The sequence below is a fragment of the Rhinolophus ferrumequinum genome, chromosome 9 (genome assembly GCF_004115265.2).
Source record: "Rhinolophus ferrumequinum isolate MPI-CBG mRhiFer1 chromosome 9, mRhiFer1_v1.p, whole genome shotgun sequence".
NCBI classification, from domain to species: Eukaryota; Metazoa; Chordata; class Mammalia; order Chiroptera; family Rhinolophidae; genus Rhinolophus; species Rhinolophus ferrumequinum.
In genome coordinates, this window is record NC_046292.1 from 31648318 (window position 1) to 31669540 (window position 21223).

A 21223-nucleotide genomic window follows, 5' to 3' on the forward strand; every position below is an offset into this window, starting at 1 on the left:
GACTGTATCCTGAGGACAGTGAGGAGTCATTGCAGGGCTTTAGCAAAGGAGTAACAATCAGATTTGTGTTTTAGAAAGATCAATGCAGAGCATAGAGTGGGGATTGAGAGAAGGAGAGAGACCAATTAGGAAGTTGTTTGAGTAATGTGGAAGGACTATGGTGGCCAAAAACTTGGAGAGGTAGCAGGAGTGAAGAGAATGGCTTCCTTAGACTCTTACGAGTTAAAAAGAACTAGACTTGGTGTCTGCTGGGGCAAATAGGAGACAGGAAGGATAAATACTGGCTTGGGCAAAAAGAAAGGAGAGGAAGCATGGTTTTTAGGAGAAAGTAAGTTCTGAGCCTGGTGAATTTGAGGTGCCAGTGGGACATCCAAATGGAGGTGTCCAAGAGACAGTTGAGTATGCCTGACAGGAGTTTGCAAGATAAGTCTAAACTGAAAATAGAAATGTGTAGTGCCTTAGAGATAGCAGCCACACCAGTGGATTGATTTGTTGGGCTTCCCCAGGGCATATGTGTAGAGTAAGAAAAGAAGAGGGCCGAGGACAGAGCTCTGAGAAGGCTCTCAAGTCTGAGGGTCTGGCAAAGGGAGAATGAACCTGCAAAGGCAATTGAGATGACATGACCAGAATGGTAAGATAATCAGTAGTAGAACATGGTGTTTCAGTGGCCGGTGGAGGAAAGTGTTGGAGGCTAATGATTAATCAAATAAGATCTGAGAAAAAATCCACTGGATTTAGAAACAAGGAAGTTGTTGGTGACCTTTGCAAATGCAGTTTCAGAGGAGTGCTGGAAGCAGAGGTCAAATTACAGCGAATTGAGAAGTGGGTGGGAAAGTGAGGAAGTAAAGATTGCACGTACATGCACTTTTGAGATGTTTGGTTTTTTAGGACAAAAAAGAAATATGGCAATAGCTGGAAGGAGACATTGGTTTTTATTCAGATGGGAGAAATGCTGTTGGCCTGGATCCAGCAAAAGTAAAAAGATAAAATTATAGAAAAAAAGAAGTAACTGAGAAAGTGGCAACCCCAGAAAAAGAGTAACGTAGGGGATCCAAGGCACTGATGGAGAAATTCACTTAGAAAGATGGAGGGACATTTGCATTGTGACAAAAACGAAGCGTGTGAGATTATTAGTACGTTAGTAGCTTTGGTGGCAAGAAGTTGAGGGAATTCTTGTTTTATGGTTTATTTTCTCTCTGAAATAGGGACATGCTGTCAGCCAGTGAGAAAAGGGTTGGAGATGATATGAAAGGTTTGAGAAGAGCAGAGAGAGATTGAAATAGCTGCAGTGGAGAATGGGAACGAGATGACCAAGGCAGCATGCAGATTTCTGGGCAGTTAGGAAGCTTATGAGGTTGATGACCATTAATTTGTAGCAGCAGACAGCATAATTGTGTAATATGTATCTTTCCCCCAACAGTATTCAGCCACCTAGTGGTGGGTGTGAGAGGTTAATTGAACAGGTTTGGATTTTATTAAGTGAATAAAATGGAAGGACAAAGGGCAAGGAAGTTTAGGATCCTGGCAAAAGGTTGAGGTGATGGATCTTAGAACCTAACCTGCACAGGAGAGTGTAAAAGTGTTATGGACTGGGGGGTCCCAATGAAGTCAGAGAACCCGTATCTTGGAAATAGTTGGGTGAAAGAGTTGTATGTAATCAGGCCGTGGAGTAATGACGTTTGAGTAGTTCCAGGTGACGACAAGGTCCAGGGTGTGGCCATGGGAGGGCGAGGCTGAAGTGGAATACAGAAGACATTCAGGTTGACATGGCCATTGAAATCTCCCTGGATGATGGCAGGATGTGAGGAGGGAAAAGGGAAGAGGACGCTTGTGAGCTGGGGCCCGTAGTGCTTGATGAATAAAGTAGGATGTTCTGGAATCTGTCTATGACAGCCTGAGGAGGAGGGGTAAAGTCAATACAGCTGAATGGCATGACCCTCAAAAATAGCAAAGGTTTTTACAAGAAGGTGGTGGGAGAAGGAACGGAGTTGGGCTTTGGTGAGGAGACACTAACCCCACTCCCAACCCTGAGATCCTCGGAGTGTAAGAGTATAAGCAGCTTCCACCAGGGAGGGTTATGCAGAAGTGGCCCCCTGGGGGAGAAGCAGCTTTTGGAACAAGCTGCAGGTAGACTGGAGAAGCTAAGAGTGGAGGAGAAGTTCCCGATCAGAAACAAATGCTTTCGAGGGCAGAGTTGGAAGTTTAGGAAGAGAAGGAAGGGTAGGAAATCAGGTCCAGAAAGATGAAGCGTAGAGCATAGAGTAATGAAGGGGTGAGGAGAATGTGGGTAGAGAGGCTATGATTGACCTAGTGAGTTACACTTTGTGGAGGAGGGCACGAGGGCGGATCTGTGGAGAGGAGTTGGGGCAGAAGTGAGTCTACGGAGAGGAAAAGTGGGGTCTGTGGGTAGAAAATGAGGGTACGTCTGGGGACACAATGAAGGCAGAGGGTTTTGCAGGAAGGAGATGGGGGAAAGGTGACTATCCGTAGGGAAGTAATGGGTGGCAGGAGGGGTCTATGAAGAGGGTATGAGTGGGGAGCAGAAGGAGGGAGTCTGAGAAGGAAGTGACATTGCAGCGCATATACCCTTTGGCTGGGCCTGAAGTTTGGAAGGAGAATCTCAATCTCTCTCTCCTCCCTCCTTCCCCCCTGAGAATGAGGAGGTTTTTTGGGAGCCCAAGGAGGAGGCATCTGTTCCATTCTGCAGGTGGAACCTGCAGAAACAGCACATAGTGACTGCCTTGTTGTCTCCGGGGCCATCTGGGGACAGTGAGCCAGGCTGACAGCCCATGCCCTGGAGGCTTCTTGCTTTTAGAAACATGCTTTTTGATTTACCCTGCTGAGAAATTTTATTTAGAAACAAGACCTAGTGCCCTTTTGATTTTATAATACCTCTTCTCGCTTGTTGCTGAGGACCTTTGGCTTAGTGCAAGAGCTGGGGTTTTTAACATTTTGTGATTTTAGTTTCCCTGCATGAGGAAGAACCATTTGGCTGCAATAGAAATGATTTATAGATGAGTCCAGATTTATTAATCACCTCTGAGATGGAGAGGAAATTAAAAACAGAGGGTCCACTCTGGGCTGAAGACAAAGTAGGTTTGTCATCCTTGCAGAAGACCTTGCCAAGGTTAGAAGGCCACAAACAAACCAATTTGGACCGAAGTTCCTAATCTGGATTTTAATTTCATGTGCTTTGGTTTTTCAGACCATTTTCTCTCCAAGGTAAAATAATGACAATTTTAATTGGCTGCCACTTACAGTGAGGTTCCAATAAGCATGATGGCATACATATATTTTTCTCTGGCGTTCCGTGTGTGCTCCAGTTCTTATGACCGAGCTGGGGAAGCTGACTTTTACTGCATGCTGCATGCCACGACCAGTTGACTATAAATTAAATCCTCTTTTCCAAAAGCCATTTTCCATTAGTGCTAATTTGTTTGCTTCTCATTTCCACTGATCATTAGAGTTTCTGGTTGTGAGCACCAAATTGGAAATAATTTCTTTGACATTTCAAAAAATTTTCTCCCCTTCTTGAACGCTATTTGGCTACAGCTAAAGAACATTATGGTTTGCAGAGGAACAGTTCACTCCAATTACAATTTAACTGACCGTTCATGGCACTGAATCCCTGTCCTTAGTGTCCAAAGATGACACCACTGCTGACATTGCTATTTCCTGTCATAGCTGTAAAATGCCTCATAGACTTTGCACTGGCTTTCTTGGATGGAGATTCTGCCACTCTGCACATGGCAGCTTTGGGAAGTTGGTCATTTTATGGACCTCCATATCACAGACATTCAGATATAACCATCTAAACAGGAGCTGGCTGATTTCTTCTCTCATTCACCCAGGAAGCATTTATTAAACATCTATGTTGTGCCAGGCATTATGCCAGGCCCTGGAGACACAGATGGGGAAGACCAACCCCTGCCCTTGAGGAGCTCACACTCTAGTGAGAGGGATAGTTAAGTTTTACAGCATAGTAGGGGAAGAGGTGGCGTAGGTGGAGCCATAGAACCAAGAGCCCCTAGTTGGCTTGCAGAATTAGTCAAAGGACAAAAAGGATCCTGGCCATTCCTGATGGCAGAGTAGCTTTGAAATGTGGAGGCCCCTGGAAGAGCCTAGGGAGTTGAGAAGTCAAGGTCTGTTGTAATGTGGAAATGACAGGATGAGATTAGCCTGGGGTCGAGTTTTGAAGGGCCTTGTATGCCACATGGAGTTTAGACCTTATCCTGTAGGCCAGAAGGAGAAATTTGGGGGTGAAGAAAGGAGGAAATGTAGAAGCTTGAGGGAAAGGCTTTGTTTGTACATTTATTTGGGTTGGCGAAGATTGAGCAAGTGTTTAAAAGGAGTCAGAGGAGATGGAAAGATGGAAGCTACGTGGGAAGGCTGGGTGCTGATACGATAAGATTAAGAATGGAGGGGAGAAAAGGGAATTGCGCTTGATGAGGCCCTGTTTTCTCTGTGAAGTGTAGGAAGCAAGGTTATCTGGGCATCCTCCCGGATTCCTCCCCCTCTTTCATCCTCTACCACAAGTCACCAGGTCCTGTTGTTTCTGTCTATGTGACATTTCTACTTCTCTCCGACCCTCATGTCATCAGCACCTTTTGCCAGGATTACAGGAACAGCCCCCTAACTGGTGTCCCACCTCTAGTCTTGCCCCCTTTCAGTCATCTTTCTGCACTGCAGTCAAGATGATATTTCTAGAGCAAAATCTTTTCTGGTCACTTTGACTTAAAACTCTTCAGTGCCCTTGCATTGCCCGCAGGATAGAGCGCAAACCTTGCAGCAGAGTATATAAGGCCCTTCGTTCTCTGTCCTCTACCTACTTTCCCAGCCTCATCTCTTGCCACTTCCATCCTCATATTGTGTTCCAGCCATTCTGAACAATCTCAGCAATGAAAATCAGAGCAAAGCTTTATTGAGGGTTTTGTATATGTTAGGTAGTTTATTGACCCTTATGAGGTATTGTCTCCTCTTCTCAGGTAAGAGAACTGAAGCCTAGAGAGGTTAAGGAATTTATATAAGGTCACACAGCAGGGAGCTGGAAGACCATCCACGTCCAGTGTATGTTCCTGACCACTACGTGGTACTGCCTCCCACTTGCAATTCTTTAAATACACCGTATACTCTCTCACCTCTGAGCCTCTGCATATTTTATTCCCTTTACCTGGAATACAGTTTCCTCACCTCTTCACCTGACTAGTTGCAGATGCCTTTTAGCCTGGATGGCAGCTCCTCTGGAGATATTTTGTAACAGCCACCACCCCAGGAACTAAGGCTGAGTTAGATGTCCCTTGCTCACATTCCCAAAGTATCCTGTGCTTACCCCATCGTAGCACTTACCACTACACCACTAGAATTGAAATTGCTTCATTACAGGACTCTATGCCACCCCCAACTTGTGTACCCCTTGAAAGAAGGCACTGTGTCTTTTTCACATTCATCCCCCGAGGCCTAGCGCAAGGAGGAGGAACACGCTCTCTGCCAATTTGTTGAATGTCATGTTTAATGGAATTGCTGATAGTGAGGTTGGAAATGGGGCAGAGGGACTCCTGCTCATGTTTGAGACAACTTACTGAGGACTGACATCAAATGTGACAGGCCCTGGAGACTCAAAGATGGGGCGGCGGGAGTGCAGGCAGTCCAAGAGAAGACGACGTGGTTCCGAGGCATCAGGGAGGGAAGCATTTTGAGTAAGAGGAAGAATGGTCAGTGATGTTAGTTGCAGCAGCAGGACAAGTGAGCAAAGGACGAAAATGTCCTCATTGAACTAGGCAATTAGGAGGTTGTCAGAGACACGCGCTAAAGTGATGGAAGTGAAGTGCGGGGGACCAGGTAGGGGTGGGGGGAGAGAGAAGCCAAATTGCAGTGTGTTGAGGAGAGAATGGTTAGTGGGAGAACAGAAAAGAGTGTAGACTGTTTTTAAGAAGCTTTGCTATGAAGTGACAACACCAGAGAGGTGACTGGAGGGGGACGTGGGGTTGAGATAAGTGGTATTTGTTTCCTGTTTGCTTATTTTGTTCTAGCATAGGCAAGAATCAAGTATATTAACAAAAAGAATGCCTATATAAAGAGAGTGATTGAAGATACAGGGGAGGAGGGAATAAAGGATGGAGTGAGGGGCTTAAGGACGCAGGGTGCCTGGATGGAGAGCTCTGGCAAAGGGGTAAAGAAGGGACAGAGAAGGATGGGTGTGGATACTGATTCCATGGGAGAATGAAGAGGACATTCTTGCCTAATTGCCTGTAACATTTCTGTTAAACCCAAGAGTAGACCTCCTGAGAACAGATGGAGGGTGTGGTAGAGTGAGGAGCTTGGAATTGTAGACTTGACAGGCAATTCACAAGTTTAGGGTGTGGATCATAAGTGTGAATGCTGGGTTAGTTAGAGGTGAAGGTTGGAGATCATTGGAGTCTAGATTTTGTGCCTCTCCGTGTGCTTCAGCAGATCCTGGGATTTGCCCCCATCGGGGCACTTTTCACTCTTTATTAAAATCACCTGGTTGCCTTTCTCTCTGCCCCACCAGGCTGTAAGCACCTTGAGGGCAGAGACTATGTTTGTCATGTTAACCAATCCGAATCTCCATGCTTGGCTCAGAGTCTACTGGCACCCAGGACATCTGCTTAATTAATTACTGTGTGGAGTTAGGAAATCAAAGTGCTCATTCTGAGCATAGTGTGTTGGATGTCGGTTTAACGCTTCTTGTGCACCCGTGATGTGTCAGGAAGGATGCTAGCCACCCAAATTATGGAAATGGAACATGTTGATGTTGAAATTGCCTCTCAGGTGTTGGGTAAACAGGAAGACTTCTGGGCCTGAAGTCATCAATGAGCTTGGGGGTGTGGCCAATAAATCAGTCATGAGGCAAATTAGGAGGGAAGGGTAGGAAGCCTGACCTCAGAGGAAAAGAAATGATTTAGAAACAGTATGGAGAATTTAGAGGATGGTTTGTAAAGTGTAGGAAAGCTGGCAGCCTCCTCCTAACTCCCACTATAAGCAGTGACAAGGGGGGAAGGAACAAGGGGAGTCCGATTTCAGTTGTGGCAGGATTTAGATGAAAGTTCTTTGGGCTGAGATATTTGAAACTTTATCTTGACGATAACATGGGGAACACCTGAAGAGTTTTAAACAGGGAAGTCAGTCCGATTTGCATTTTTAGCTCTCACATCACTGGCAGTTAGGATGGGGTTAAACCTGAAGATCTGTTAGGAGGCTGTTGAAGTAATCCATGTGAGGGCGGAGGAGTAAATGAAAATAGTGGCAGTGGAGATGAAGATAAATAGACTGATCTGGGAGAGATTCAGGAGGTATAATTGGCAGTACCTGGCAACAGTTCACATAAGGAGGGCAAGGGAGAGGGAATACACGTCAAAGACAGGTCTTGGGTGACCAGGAGAGTGGCAACCCAGTCACGGAAATAGGACCAACACAGGGGAAGGAGCGGCTGTGAGGGCTTGATGAGTTCAGCTTGGGACTCACTGATTTGAAGAGTGTGTGAATCATACCAAGGAAGACATCCACTAGTCATTTAGATATAGGGATCTGGACCTCAGTCCCAGGCTGAGATTGTAGATTTGGGAGTCATAAAGCCTACAGGTGTAACTTGAAGTGATAGAAGTGAAGGACGTCACCCAGGAGATTACAAAGCATGAGGAGAGACCTGAGAACAGGAAAAGGACCTGCTGAGGGGTAGAACCGGGAGACAGCTGGGGTAAGGAAGTGAGTTTTGAGAAGAGGGTCATCCACAGTCTATCAGAGGTCAAGCAAGATGGGACTGCAAACTAGCCACCCAATTTGATAATAAGAGTTAATTGGTACCTTTGGAGCACAGGGGAGAGCAGAATTAGTGCTTTTGATTAAACAGAGAGAAACTGGACTCTGGAATTATACAAACCTGAGTTCAATTTCCATTTCCACCCCTTTTTAGCTGTGAGACCTTCAATAAATGAGCAAACCTTTGTAAACCTTAGTTTTTTCATCTAAAAGTTGTGAATAATAATGAATACCTCCTTGGGGTCCTAAGAGGGTTAAACAAATAATATATATAATACACATTATATGTGACTAGTTCTTGAGAAAACTGAAAAAAAATGTTTGTTTCTTCTCCTTGCCATCATTCCTTCTCTCCTCCCTTAACCATAAAAGACATAATATTTCTCCTTTTATTTTGGTAGTCAAGAAGAACCTTAGATACACTGTTTATCCCAGCAACTGACTCCTGAAATTGGCATACTTCTCTCCTTTTCCCACTGTTTTCTTCTTTTTATTTTTTTAAAAAATTGTATTTAATGGGTCTTTTTTCCAGTTCTCATCAAATCTCACTTTGAAGAAAAGTTGAGATGAAAATGAATAATAAGGGGCTGAACTCTCTTGATTAAACATGACTGTCACCCTTTATCTCTCCCTACCTCTCAAAACCTCACTGACCTAACACTAAAGAAACATAAAAAGGTACAAAGTCACAAAAGTTCAGAGAAGGAGGCAAGGCAACAGCAAGTGCAAGTTCAACAAATATTTGGGCGGTAGAAGGCAGGTGGGGGAATGTTACCTGGCTTGAAGCATCCTAAGATGCTTCAAAGTGCCAAGCATCTTAAGTGCCAAGAAGAGATTACCAATATAAAGCAAGTCAGTTCACCCAGTTTAACCTCCAAGAGACTTAACACTGGGAAGCACCAGCGTTGTTACCACAGGTCAGAAATGAGGTATGGGGCCAAAATGGGGATTGGCTGAAGTCTATAAGCAGAGCACTTGGCCCCCACCCCAGAGCTCCTCTCTCAATAGTCCAACAAGTACTCTAAACTCTGCTTCTGCCTAAGGAGAAAGGAAACCGAACTCTGGAGGCCTCCATACTCAGGGACCTCAGGCATCGTTTGAAGGGCAGGGATGAGACATGGGGGGGAACACTGAGTGGTGGAAGGGCTACACGCTGCCTTGTGACAGCCTCAGCCCCTGCCCCACTCTCCACCCCCAGGATGCCAGTAGTTCGACATTTATCACTCCCACCCTCTTATCCTCCTTGGGGAAATAATAAAGTCTTCTCCAGAGGCCCTGAGGACTCCAAGAGGAAAAAAAAAAAAAACCCAACACTGACTGACATATTTATGAGTTCCTCAAGTGAAAAGACTAGTAGTTGCCTGATGAAATTTCTAAAAACTGAAGGCCACAGCACCTGATTGAAAAACCCCACCAGGGGCCTAGTATAATAAATGGAAAAGACCTGCACCAAGGTCTATCATCATACAATTTCAGAAAAGGTTTAAAAGCATCAAGTAAAAAAAGCACAGACAAAAGCACGGGAATCAGAATGACGTCAGACTTCTCAGCAGCATCACTGGGGAGGCTCAATACCCGGCAAGTTTGCTTCTAATGTGGAATTATATACCCAACCAATTTAACATGAGGTCAGAAATATCTTCAGACTTCCAAAGACACACACACACAAATAACTTTCCTGTCTTAGGAAGCTACTGGAGAATGTGCTTCAAAAAAACGGGAGTGTAAACCAAGAAAGGGGATGAAGTGGATCCAGGAAATAGGGCAATCAACAGAGAAGACTGGCAAAAGGAAATCCCAGGCTTAGTGAGTACCCAGGACAAATGAGCAGAAAGACAGTGGGGCAGAGGTTTCCAGGGAAAAGATGGAACTGGTCAGTTAGGGATTGAACATTTGGGAAAATCATTGCTACATGTTTGGAACATTTGGAAGAAAACAGCTCTATGTACTTAGAAAACTAAACAATTGAAAAGAATTAATTCCAGGTAAAACCAATTTATAAAAGAAAATGTAATAAGCTACAACTTAAGTGAACAATGTTTATTTACTTGGCCAATAATATAAACACTAACTATTGATTTAACTATAAACTGGAAAACTATGTTGTAAAAATGGGGGTTAGAGTGGTGCAAGAGAGCTAATTCCTCAACTGCTAGAATAAGAAATACATCTTGTCTAAATCAAATAATAGTAATATGTTAGTTTGCTGGGGCTGCCATAACAAAGTAACACAGAAGGTGTGACTCAAACAACAGAAGTTATCTTACAGTTCAGAGGCTCTGATCAAGGTGTCCAAGATGCAGGTGTTTGTTAGAGGGTTGGTTTCTTCTGGGCCTCTCTCTTTGGCTTGTAGATGGCTGACTTCTGTTGTCTTCATATGGTCTTTCCTCTGTATGGGTTTGTGCCCTAATCTCCTCTTGTAAGGACACAAGTTATATTGGATTAGGGCCCACCCTAATGACCTCATTTTAACTTAATTACCTCTTTAAAGACCCTGTCTCTAAATACAGTCACATTCTGAGGTACAGGGGGTTAGGGCTTTAACATATGAATTTGGGGGACAAAGGGAACACAATTCAGTCCATAGCAAGTAGTATAAACTCATTATTTGGAAATACGTATAGAGGTAGACACCAGAAGAAAGAGCCAAAAGAGTTGAAAGTGCCTGCCTCTAGGGTAAGACTGGAGGATGGCAAGGGATAAGTCAGGAACTATTACATAGTTTGATGTTTTACTAAACAGCAAGTGGGAAGCTGACCCTTGAGCCCAGTCTGACTCCGAGTCTCGTGCTCTTCCACTCTGCCACAGGGTTTGGAGCTCCTCAAGGGCCGCGCATAACCGTATTCATCTCTGCATCTCCCACAGCACCTTGCAATGTGACACGTAATGGGCCTTCGCTAGTATTCACTGATTTAGACCTCCATCACTTGACCTTTAAAGCTGCCATTTGTTGGTTTTCTTTACCCATTTGAAAAATGATACGGAAAGACTGAGATCCAAGGGAACTTCGAGTGGCCATAATGTAGAGTGTCCAGCTGAAATTTTCCTACCCTTGGTGTCCCAGAATTGCTAGGTGCCTCTCTGGTAACGCTTTGAGTTTTGATCCTAGAATGGGTCGGTCCACAGCAGGACAGGGGCCCGAGGTGCTTTCCAGCCTGATAAAGCTAATGGTGGTGTTTCAACCCCTCCTCCCTGGGGTGCAGAACAGCTACTCTCCCCATTTTCTTGAGGCCGGTTTGGCTGTCGTAGGTGGCCATGGCCTCTGAGAGTTATTCTCAGACTTAGGACTGTAACATCATTCACAGTGATTGATGCATGATCCCATGACCGGTTTTGGTCATTTTTGTGTTTAGGTTGACCCACAGTTATTCACCTGGCTGTTCTGGCTGAGAGGATTTCGTGGTTGTCTCCATCCCAGAGGCTACGTGACGCCCTTCCTGGGAGCACATATCCAGTGTCCTCTGGGGAGCAGAGGAGGTTGGTGTGTGTGTATGTATGTCTGTCTCAGCATGCCTCAGATTATTGCTTCTTAATAAAATTCTGATAGCTGGGCGCCATCAATATCTCAAATACATGTGAGGAAATGTTAATTTAGAATCAATTTTAGGATGTTTCAGACTGTAAAGTCCTTTTAACTAGATCTCTAGCAAAGATGTAGAAGCACTTTATGGCACTGTAAATTTCATGTTGAACCATCTTCGTGAAATACACATCTCCCCTACACACAAGCTGTTCTCTCCATATCAATCATGGCCACTGCAAGTAATGTTTCACAAATATTCTGTAAATCACAGAAAACCCCATGATAATGTGAAATATGACTTTCACTTGTCTGTTAGACAAAAGAATCACACGTGCCTCTCTCCCATCAGCACTAACATTTGTTATGGATAATAACACTTTCAATCACAACTATTTTTGGAAAACGGGTTTATTTTAAACCTTCCCTCCCCCACTGAAAACACTCTCTCCCAAGGACACAGACTCCTACAAACCACAGCCCATTAATCCAACTATGGAATGGGAACTTTTTCTTCCCACTAACTTTTTTTTAAAGTTGTTTTTAAAAGAGTTGGTATAAAAGCCCAAAGTACAATGTTAAGGAGCGTATGTTACCTTGGCTGATTGGATAAGAGGGGGCCGGGTCTCTAAAGACCCCAAATATCTGGTTCTGTGTGAACTGAGGGGTGAGAGAGCCAGAGTTTTAGCAGACGCCTTTATCTCAGTTGGAGCCTGTGGTCCTTTTAGTTGCTGGTATCAACAAAGAAACCAGAAAGCTAAATGTTTAGCCCTGAATCCTGAAGCAGTTGTTGACTACCTTGATATTCTTAATTCCATTACAACACAGCGAGATCCTCCCTGTTCGAGTAACAGGTGACTGGTCCTAGAGGTGTGTTTTGAATGTCACTACAACCATGTGCATGAGAGAGGCTCAGTGGCCTCCAAGGGACTGCTGGAAAAGCAAAAGCTAGAGTAACCTACAGGACTTGGGTGGTTCTAAACATTTTGATAACCTGCCTGTTTTCTCTCCCTCTGTAGCTGACTTCAGGACTGATTGATCATGACTTCTATGAAGGAACAGGCAGCAATTAGCCGCCTCTTGAGTTTTTTACAGGATTGGGACAATGCTGGCAAAGTCACAAGGAGTCACATCCTCAACAATTTCATTGAAAACAACCGAGGCAAGACTGCCCCTGAACTGGAGCAGGAGTTTTCCCAGGGAGCCAGCCTGTTCCTGGTACGCTTGACCACCTGGCTTAGACTCACGTATCCTTTGCTGAACAGAAAAAATGAGGCCATCTTCAAGAGAGAAAAGGAGAGACAATTATTGAGGGAGCTCGTCCCTCGATTCTAAGATTTTAGAACAGGACATCTGGTGATCAAAATATCCCAAAAGTCAAGAACTCCCTCAACTTCTTGTCTTCCAAACCTAGCCTCTTTTGTTCCCATCAGAGTTGAAGTGGCTATTCCTTCTGTCTAGGGCTCATCCTCTATTGGTATTGCACTTGAATCCCCTCCCATCTCCTTAGGGACTTCATTCTGTCTCTCCTAGAGCTTCCACCTTTGCCTCATTACCAGCTTTTTTCATCGGCACTTATATCTGCTCAAATCTCTTCTTCCTTAAAAAATTCAGTGCCTGTTTCAAGTCTATATTGCACCCAACTCCTGCCCTTCATAGTGAAGCTTCTTGAAAAGATTATTGGCCTTCTCTGTCTCTACTTCCTCACCTCTCTTTTTCTCCTCCACCCACTTCTGTGTCCTCCACTCCACTATACAGGACTTGCCAAGGTTACCAATGATTTTCTGATTGCAAACCCAGTAATTACATCTTTGGACCTTATACAGGATCTCTCAGTAGCATCTGTCAATCAGCCGTTCTCACTTCTCAGATCACCCTTCCCTTGGTTTCTGTGCTACCAATTCTCTTGGTTTTCTCCTTCTTTTCTGTGCATTCCTTCTCTTCTTCAGCCATCCCTTAAATGTTGGTATTTCTTGGGCCTCCATCTACCTCCCTCTTCTCTGCTCACTCTCAGATTCTCCCTGAGTGATCTAATCCATTGTCATGATGTCAACACAACTCCACTTTAAGGACTCTCAAGTGTGTACCCTCTGCCCAAATTTCCAAATTTCTGGAATCTGAGTTCCATACCCATTTATCGAAGTACCATCTCCACTTATTTCCCCCAGAATGACTCTCACGTTTCTGGCTTGGGGAAAACTAAGTGAATGGGGTGTCATTCTGCGAGAAGAGACCGTAAGAGGAGAAGTGAGCTTTGGGGTAGATAAGTTTGGTTTGGACATGCTGACTTTGAGGTGCCTGTGCTCAGGAGCCCCAGAGGCAGATGGGCTAAAGATAGATTTGGTCACCATCAAGGTGATAGTTTGAATTATGGGTGGATTTGAGCATATTCCTGCTCTGTGTGGCCATGACACTCAGTGGATTCATCTCAGACCCTTTTGTTATACATTTTTCTCCTTCCCTGAACCCTCCTCTTTCTTTAAACCCCCTTCTTTTTTGACTAATTCCTATTCCATTATTTAGGTCTCAATTTAAACATCATTTTCTCAGGAAGCCTTTTCTGAGCCCCAGACTAGCTTAGGTTTCCTGTTATATTCCTCATAGCACTTCTTCTATCTTGATAGTCATCACATTTTATTTTTATTATGTGCTTAATATCTCTCTTCTCCTACTGGACTGTAAACCCTACAAGGGCAGGAATTGCATCTGTTCTACTCACCTCTATATTTCTAACACCTAGCACAATGTCTAGCACATAATGGGTCCTTATTCCATGTTTGCTAATCAGAGAGTCTACAGCTACACAGAACTAAAGGCTTAAGTAAACACAGCTCTTCTTTTTTCTCTTTTTTCAATGACAGTTAAGTCATTGATAAAATTATTAATCAGACTCAGGCCTAGAACACAGGCCAAAGAGAATACCACTGAATTGGCCCAATGTTCTCAAATATTAGTGTGCTAACAGGGCTTTAAAAGACATGTTGACAGTCTACCTCCCTACTCTCACCTTAAAGTCCTGATTTAATGGAATGAGAGAGGGTCCCTGGGCTCTTTATTTCTCACAAGCACCCTGGGTGACTCTGATGCTTGTGATTCACAGATGAGAAACATCAGCACCTATAACCTGGCTTTGTCGCCACAACTCATGACACTAACCTCACCAAAGTTATCAGGCAACCTCTTTATCACCAAATCTAGAGTCCCCACCGCAGGATGAGGTGAGTGAGGCAGTCGTACCTGTGCAGGGTCAGATGCTATCTTTATTTAAAACTTGGATATTTTATTTAGCGTGGATTTTTTTGTATTAATTTTTATTTTTTTAATAGTGGATTAAAATTGAAATATTACTTAATTTCTGAGTTTTTTGGTGGCCCCTTAAATTTTGCATCTAAACAGCTTCTTCCCTCGCTTCACCCTCACCCCAGCCCTGCTTGACCTCTGCCCCTTCTTAAGCTCTTCTCTACCTTCTTCCATTGGTGTTTCTCACTGTTGCGGTATCTTTCCTACCCATCCCTTTTTTTAAAAATTATATATATATATATATATATATATATATATATATATATATATATTTTTTTTTTTTTTTTAATTGGGGAATATTGGGGAACAGTGTGTTTTTCCAGGACCCATCAGTCGTTGTCCTTCAGTCTAGTTGTGGAGGACACAGCTCAGTTCCTAGTCTAGTCACGGTTTTCAATCTTAGTTGCAGGGGGCACAACCCACCATCCCATGCGGGAATTGAACTGACAACCTTGTTGTTGAGAGCTCGTGCTCTAACCAACTGAGCCATCCGGCCACCCCTCTGGAAGCTCAGCGGCAGCTCGTTGTCTTCCATCTAATAGTTGTGGAGGGCGCAGCTCACTAGCTCATGTGGGAATCGAACTGGCAGCCCTGTTGTTCAGAGCTCGAGCTCTAACCAACTAAGCCATCCAGGCGCTCCCCTACCTATCCCTTAAATGTCAGTGTTTCCAAGAATTCTGTGTTCAGCCCGCTTCTTTTCTTAATCATTGCATTTATTACCAGTAATCTTCTCCATATCCTAAGTGCCAGTCAGAGCACCTAACATTTAGTGGACACTCAGTCAATGCTTAGTGAATGACTGAATGAACCACACTTTTAATATATAGTTGTATATTCAGTTTCTACACCTGAAATTATTCACAATTTCTTAATTTTTTGTGATCTTGTCATACAACAGAGAAAATAGACTGGCTGAAGTGACATAGTGTTTTGAATCTGTGATCCCACTTCTCCTTCCCAGTCCTCCAGTTACAGTGGATTTTGAACAAAAACAAATCAATATAGCATTATTATGTTTTGCACAATTGACTGCCACCTAATCCCACATAAGCTTCAAACCCCTTTCTAACCTTGAACTTCCAGAACATATGAATAAAACTAAGGATTTATATATTATAGTGACAAAATTATTAGTTACCATTTATTGAGTCTTTTTATATTCCAGGCACTGAGCTATATGTATGGACTATACAAATATTAGCTCATTTGAGCCTAACACCAAGCCTTATAGGTGACTGGCATTATCCCATTATATAGATAAGAAAGATGAGTCTTGAAAAGGTTGAGTACTTACTAGTAAATGACAGAGATGAGGTTTGAAATGGGTCTCTCTGGCCTGAAGCTCATATGCCATCTACTCCACTTCAGTGCCTTTCACTCCGTGGACAGTGCAGACCCACAGTGCCACGTCCAACGCCAGATAGGGACGCCAGATAATCTACATACATAACCCCATTCCCTCTATCTATCTACAGGCAGGAAGGCCTGACAGTAAACACTTAGACTCAGACAGTAAGAAGCTGGCTACAAAGGGAGGGAAAACAGGCAGGTTACTAAAACGTTTAAGAACCATGCAAGTCCTGTAGGTTACTCTAGGGCTTTTGCTCTTCCAGCAGTCACTAGGAGGCTAGTGAGCCTCTGTCATACCCTGGTCCCATCAGTTAACATTGGGACCTTAGACAGGTTATTAACCTGTCTGAGATTGTTTCCTCATGAAGGGAGTGGAAATACTAATAGCACCCACTGCAGGGTGTGGTAAGCATGAAATGAGACAATGCAAGCAAAGCACTTAGCACAGTGCCTGGCACACAGTAAGTGCTTGGTATACTTGTTAGCTACCACTGATATTGTGGTCAACTTCTGGAACTAACTGCTGAAATAATGGACCAGAAATATGTATAGTGAGTGGCTATGAAAATAGGACTAGCCTGGGACAGAGGAAAAAAGAAAGTAATGAAAGTTGGTCAGCCTAGATGGTAACTGAAGGAAAAAGAGGGGATAATGCACTGAGGCAGGAATGGGGGCTGAGGTTTGGGGGAGCAGGGTAGAGGACAATGTAGGAATAGAGAGACGACCATGTGGGCGGATAGCCTGGCCCCCAACTATAGCAGTAGCAGGCAGGGGAGCCTGACTCCAGAACAAACACTGTTTTTGCAGTCAAGAGCCTTTCCTAATGAGCCAATCTGTCTCTACTTCTATTGGCATCCTGGGAACCAGGATACAGCAGAGATAATTTGCCTCACGCATCCTCCCCCCCAACAAAGCACCATTATCTCCAAACCGTTACATTAGCCTTTATCAGTCTTGGAAGCTCTCAGTCATCCTCCATGAGCTGCAATAATTTCAGCTAATTTCTTAAGTGTTCTAAGAGCCTGTGATGTGTTATGAGCCTAGTAATTGTTGACTGGTTCCTTTTCTGTTGTGGCTTGATTTCATACCTTGTATCAGAGCTGATGCGTGCTCTGGGTGCTTTATTACAATGAAGCTTTTTGCAAAGGCTCACATTAAAAATAACATTAAATAGTGAGGTTGTTTTAAATCAGAGTTTAATTTTTCTGCCGTCTCCTGTTGTTCTTATTAGGAAGACGTGCAATTCTTCATAAAGATAGTGGCCTCCAGTATAAAACTTGGAGCAAGTACAAAACTGAGAATTAATGATGAAGCTGATTATTTTTAGAGAAGTCTAAGAATGAGGCACAAAGTAATGAACTATGCTGAGACTTAAGGGTGCAATGGAGAGGTTTGGAAAATTGATCCCCAGCTTTCTCCATGCACCTTTTATTCATCAGAGTCTCCTTGCTCTCTAGAAAGCCTGTTAGAGCCAAGGTGGCTGAACTACCCCAGAAGAGCCTCCTGGAGAACCATGAACGTGCTGCCAGTACCCCATATCCCTACCCCCTGTGTGTTGCCTCTTCTCTTTCAACATAGTGTCCCCTCTCAGATAAAGGGCACAATTCAGCTATTGGTCATTGTGGGCCATTGGTGGTACCAGGGATCAGAAACAGGATCTGGTTTCGGTGTAGAAAACCACCCTGAAATTCACTCTTTAACTTGTCATACAGCTATATGACTGGCTTGTGTTTAGAGAAGATTCTAAAGGCCATTGGCATCTTCCTATCAGCTGTAAGCAGGTGAGTTCTGTTCTGGAGAGATTCTGGGTTCTCAGTTGCATATCAGGCTCACGGTGTCCTTGGCGTTCACTCCACATGGTACCAGGCCTTCTAGTTATCCATGAGTACCTGGTAGCCCTCAGAATGGGCCCAGAGGTAGTGTCAGCTGTGGTCCTACTCTAGTTGCTTCTCCATCCCATGTTCTCCATTGACCCTTTACTAGTCAGTATCATGTTGGTTGTGAACTACAGAAAACCAACCAACTTGTACTGGACCAGAAAAAATGGGGAGATCATTAGCTCACTTAACTGAAAAGCCCATAGGGTGGAAATCCACATTTCAGGCCTGACTCCACAGGGGCTCCAAATATGTCATCAGTACTTGGTCTCTCCCTCTCTTTTTCTCCGTTTCTCAGCTCTGTTCCCCTCTGTGCTCATAGGCCTCATTGTGCTGTGGTCCTCAGAAGCTTCAGACAGTCATCCTTCTAGCTCAGCCATACCAAAAAGAGAGCATATCTTTCCCAATGGCTCCCAAGAAAGTCGCGGGTTTTGAGCCTCATTGGACCAACTTAGGTCACATGCCTGTCCTCAAACCAGTGATTGCAATCAGAAGGATGACATACCCTGTCACCTGGTCACCCTACCAAAACCACATGGCTCATGAGTGGTAGAGGGGCGATTCCCCAAGGGACAATTGAGGTGCTAGTACAGTAAGAGGAACAGAGCTAGAAAGCCAAACACAAGAAATGTCCATGGTATTGAACTTTTGCATTTCCTGGGTAGGAGGGCAAAGTAGATGAAGGAAGGACCTTGAGATCCTTTAAAAAGGTTAGTGCCAAAAAACTTGACATGTGTCTTATTTCTACTCTTGTATCTCTCTGGACAGCAATCGGTACCTTATAGAATTTCTTGAGGTTGGAGGTGTCCTAACACTCTTGGAAATACTTGGGCTGGAGAAGATCAAGGAAGAAGACAAGAAGCAATCCATCAAGCTCCTTCAGGTCATTGCAAACTGTGGCAGGAAGTACAAGGAGCTCATTTGTGAAAGTTATGGTGGGTACTGTGTATGACGAGGGTGATTTCCCATGTCTGCCTCAGGGCCTGCGTGAAATGGTGGCAGCACCCAGCACTGCTATAGCAAAGCAGTGCTTTGTCCAGTGGACTCAATTAGCTCCCATCCCTATTACCACCAGAAGACCCCGATTTATATTTTTCCTGAGTCATCATTTGCTCAAATCTTTCCATGGTTTTGGAAATACTGTTCCATTTTAAATATACCTTTTTTTCATGCACTCATTCAACAAAGATTAATTGAGCCATTGCCAAAAATCCTTTGTGAAATTAAGTGAGTTATGAGTAACTCTAGAAATAACATGGAAATAAAATCATTGAATATGTGTGCTAGGTGTATGCTAAGCTGCTGGGAATACAAAGATAAATCAAGTACAGTCCCTGCCCTCAAAGAGCTTACACTGTGGGGAGAATAATCCAGGCTTTTCAGTATGATCTATCAAGTGCTCTGACCAAAGCATGGAAAGGAGGTGCCATCCCCACACATCCCTTTTTCAAAGCACTTCCCTCACTGCACTCTCATCATGATTCTGTGTGTCCCCCCTGGCCTTTCTGAGCCTCAGTGTATTTATCCATAAAATGGAACTCACCTCCCTCTCAGTATAGTTTCTGGGATTAAACGAGGTACTGTTTGTTACTTAATTGCTGAGTGCTATGCATATGTTAGTTATCACATAGCAATCAAGAATGAGTGTTGTGTTTGTTTGTTTGCTTGTGCATTTTGCAGAGCCATCTTAAATTTTAAAACAGATTTTGGTAAGCTGACATGCCTATGCTGAAACAAAATCCTCCAGCCACACAGACAAAGGTGAACAAGACAATGATGCCACATGGGACTGAGCCTCAGTTTTGCTTTGATTAAACGGGCTTGGTTAAATACACCTTAATCCTATTACCTCATATTATGTAATCTTGAGTGAGGATTGTTTTCATACATCTCTTCCATTTTAGCAGTTCCTCTCTTCTTTGCTCAGGTGTACGATCCATAGCAGAATTTTTGGCAAAGTCTAAATCAGAAGAGACTCAGGAGGAAGTGCAGGTTCTGTTGGATTCTTTGGTCCACGGTAATCCCAAGTACCAGAATCAAGTGTACAAAGGTCTAATAGCTTTGCTGCCCTCTGCGTCGCCAAAAGCTCAGCAGCTGTCCCTGCAGACGCTCAGGACTGCCCAGGTGAGCCCAGGCTGCGCGCTCCTGTGGTTCTCATTCAGACAGTAATCTTACAATTACCTTCCACAGTTGCACTCCACCCAGGCATGAGAAACAGAGTTCAGCCTCCCTCTGCATGTCTGCTGTTCAATCAGCGTTAGTTCCAGAAGGCCAAGGCAGGGCAGAGAGTTCATGTCTCCCAGCAGAGTGATTTGTCCTGTTTACTTAAGGATCAGAAAGATGTTGGCAGACTTAAAAGTGGTTGAGACAAGCAACCAGGATGATGAAAGGACTGTAGAAAAGATTAAAGGAGTCGATTTGATAGGGAAAGAATCATGGCGCATTTATAGACAGCGTGTAAGTGAAGGGACCAGATTTCCAGTGCTTGGGAAAGCTCCTTTTTTTCTGTTGGCTTCTGTTTTCCTCTCAGTGCTCTGGAATGCCAGTGAATTCAGATTTGGGGCATGGTGACTACAAAGACACCATGCCTAGTAAGGAGAAAATTAGAGATTCAAAGAATGGTTTTGAGATGAGTCATCGAAAGCTCTCAAAGCTGCTCCCGGAAGGGCTGCAGGCAGGCGAACAATGAAGAGATCAAAGAGATGATCAGGCCTGAACTGTGGCAATGGGAATAGAAGTGACCAGGTTAGACACACATTTCAGAGGCAGAATGCTTGGGACTTGGGGCAATAAAAGGAGGCAAAAATGACACCCAGCTTTGGACTTAAGACAGCAGGGTGAGTTGTGTGCCACCAAGAGAGAGCAGGTAAAACCAATTCGATATGGAAAGAAGTTTTAACTTGATAAACTTGATGAGACTTGGTAGCTCGCAAGTGCCCATCTGAGGAGCAGGCCAAGCTAGTTACAGAAGAAATAGCCAGGTTACTTATTTAAAAATACTGACTCCTGAACCTCACTCACATAGAATCTGACAGCTCTCAGCAGGAGGCCTTTGGTAATTCCTGTCCTTTTCTTTCTGTCTGTCTTTTTTTATAAATTTTATTGGGCAATATTGGGGAACAGTGTGTTTCTCCAGGACCCATCAGCTCCAAGTCGTTGTCCTTCAATCTAGTCGTGGAGGGCACAGCTCAGCTCCAAGTCCAGTTGCCGTTTTCAATCTTTAGTTGCAGGGGGCACAGCCCACCATCCTATGTGGGAATTGAACCGGCAACGTTGTTGTTGAGAGCTCGCGCTCTAACCAACTGAGCCATCCGGCCGCCCCAATTCCTTTTATTTTTAAGCTCCCCAAATAATTTTGATTCCTAGTTCGATTGAGGAATCATTGCTCAGGACATCTAGT

At 44.0% G+C, this 21223-nt stretch overlaps 1 protein-coding gene across 1 annotated transcript in view; it reads left to right on the plus strand.

Moving 5' to 3' along the window:
* ARMH1 (armadillo like helical domain containing 1) overlaps positions 1 to 21223 on the plus strand; it is a 46077-nt gene that overhangs the window by 1483 nt on the left and 23371 nt on the right. Inside the window, exons 2-6 of the mRNA XM_033113448.1 lie at positions 11130 to 11253; positions 12316 to 12543; positions 17659 to 17727; positions 18592 to 18758; positions 19751 to 19947. Of these exons, the coding sequence (XP_032969339.1) occupies positions 12338 to 12543; positions 17659 to 17727; positions 18592 to 18758; positions 19751 to 19947 (639 nt within the window). The 5' untranslated portion in view covers positions 11130 to 11253; positions 12316 to 12337. The remainder of the gene's footprint in view (positions 1 to 11129; positions 11254 to 12315; positions 12544 to 17658; positions 17728 to 18591; positions 18759 to 19750; positions 19948 to 21223) is intronic.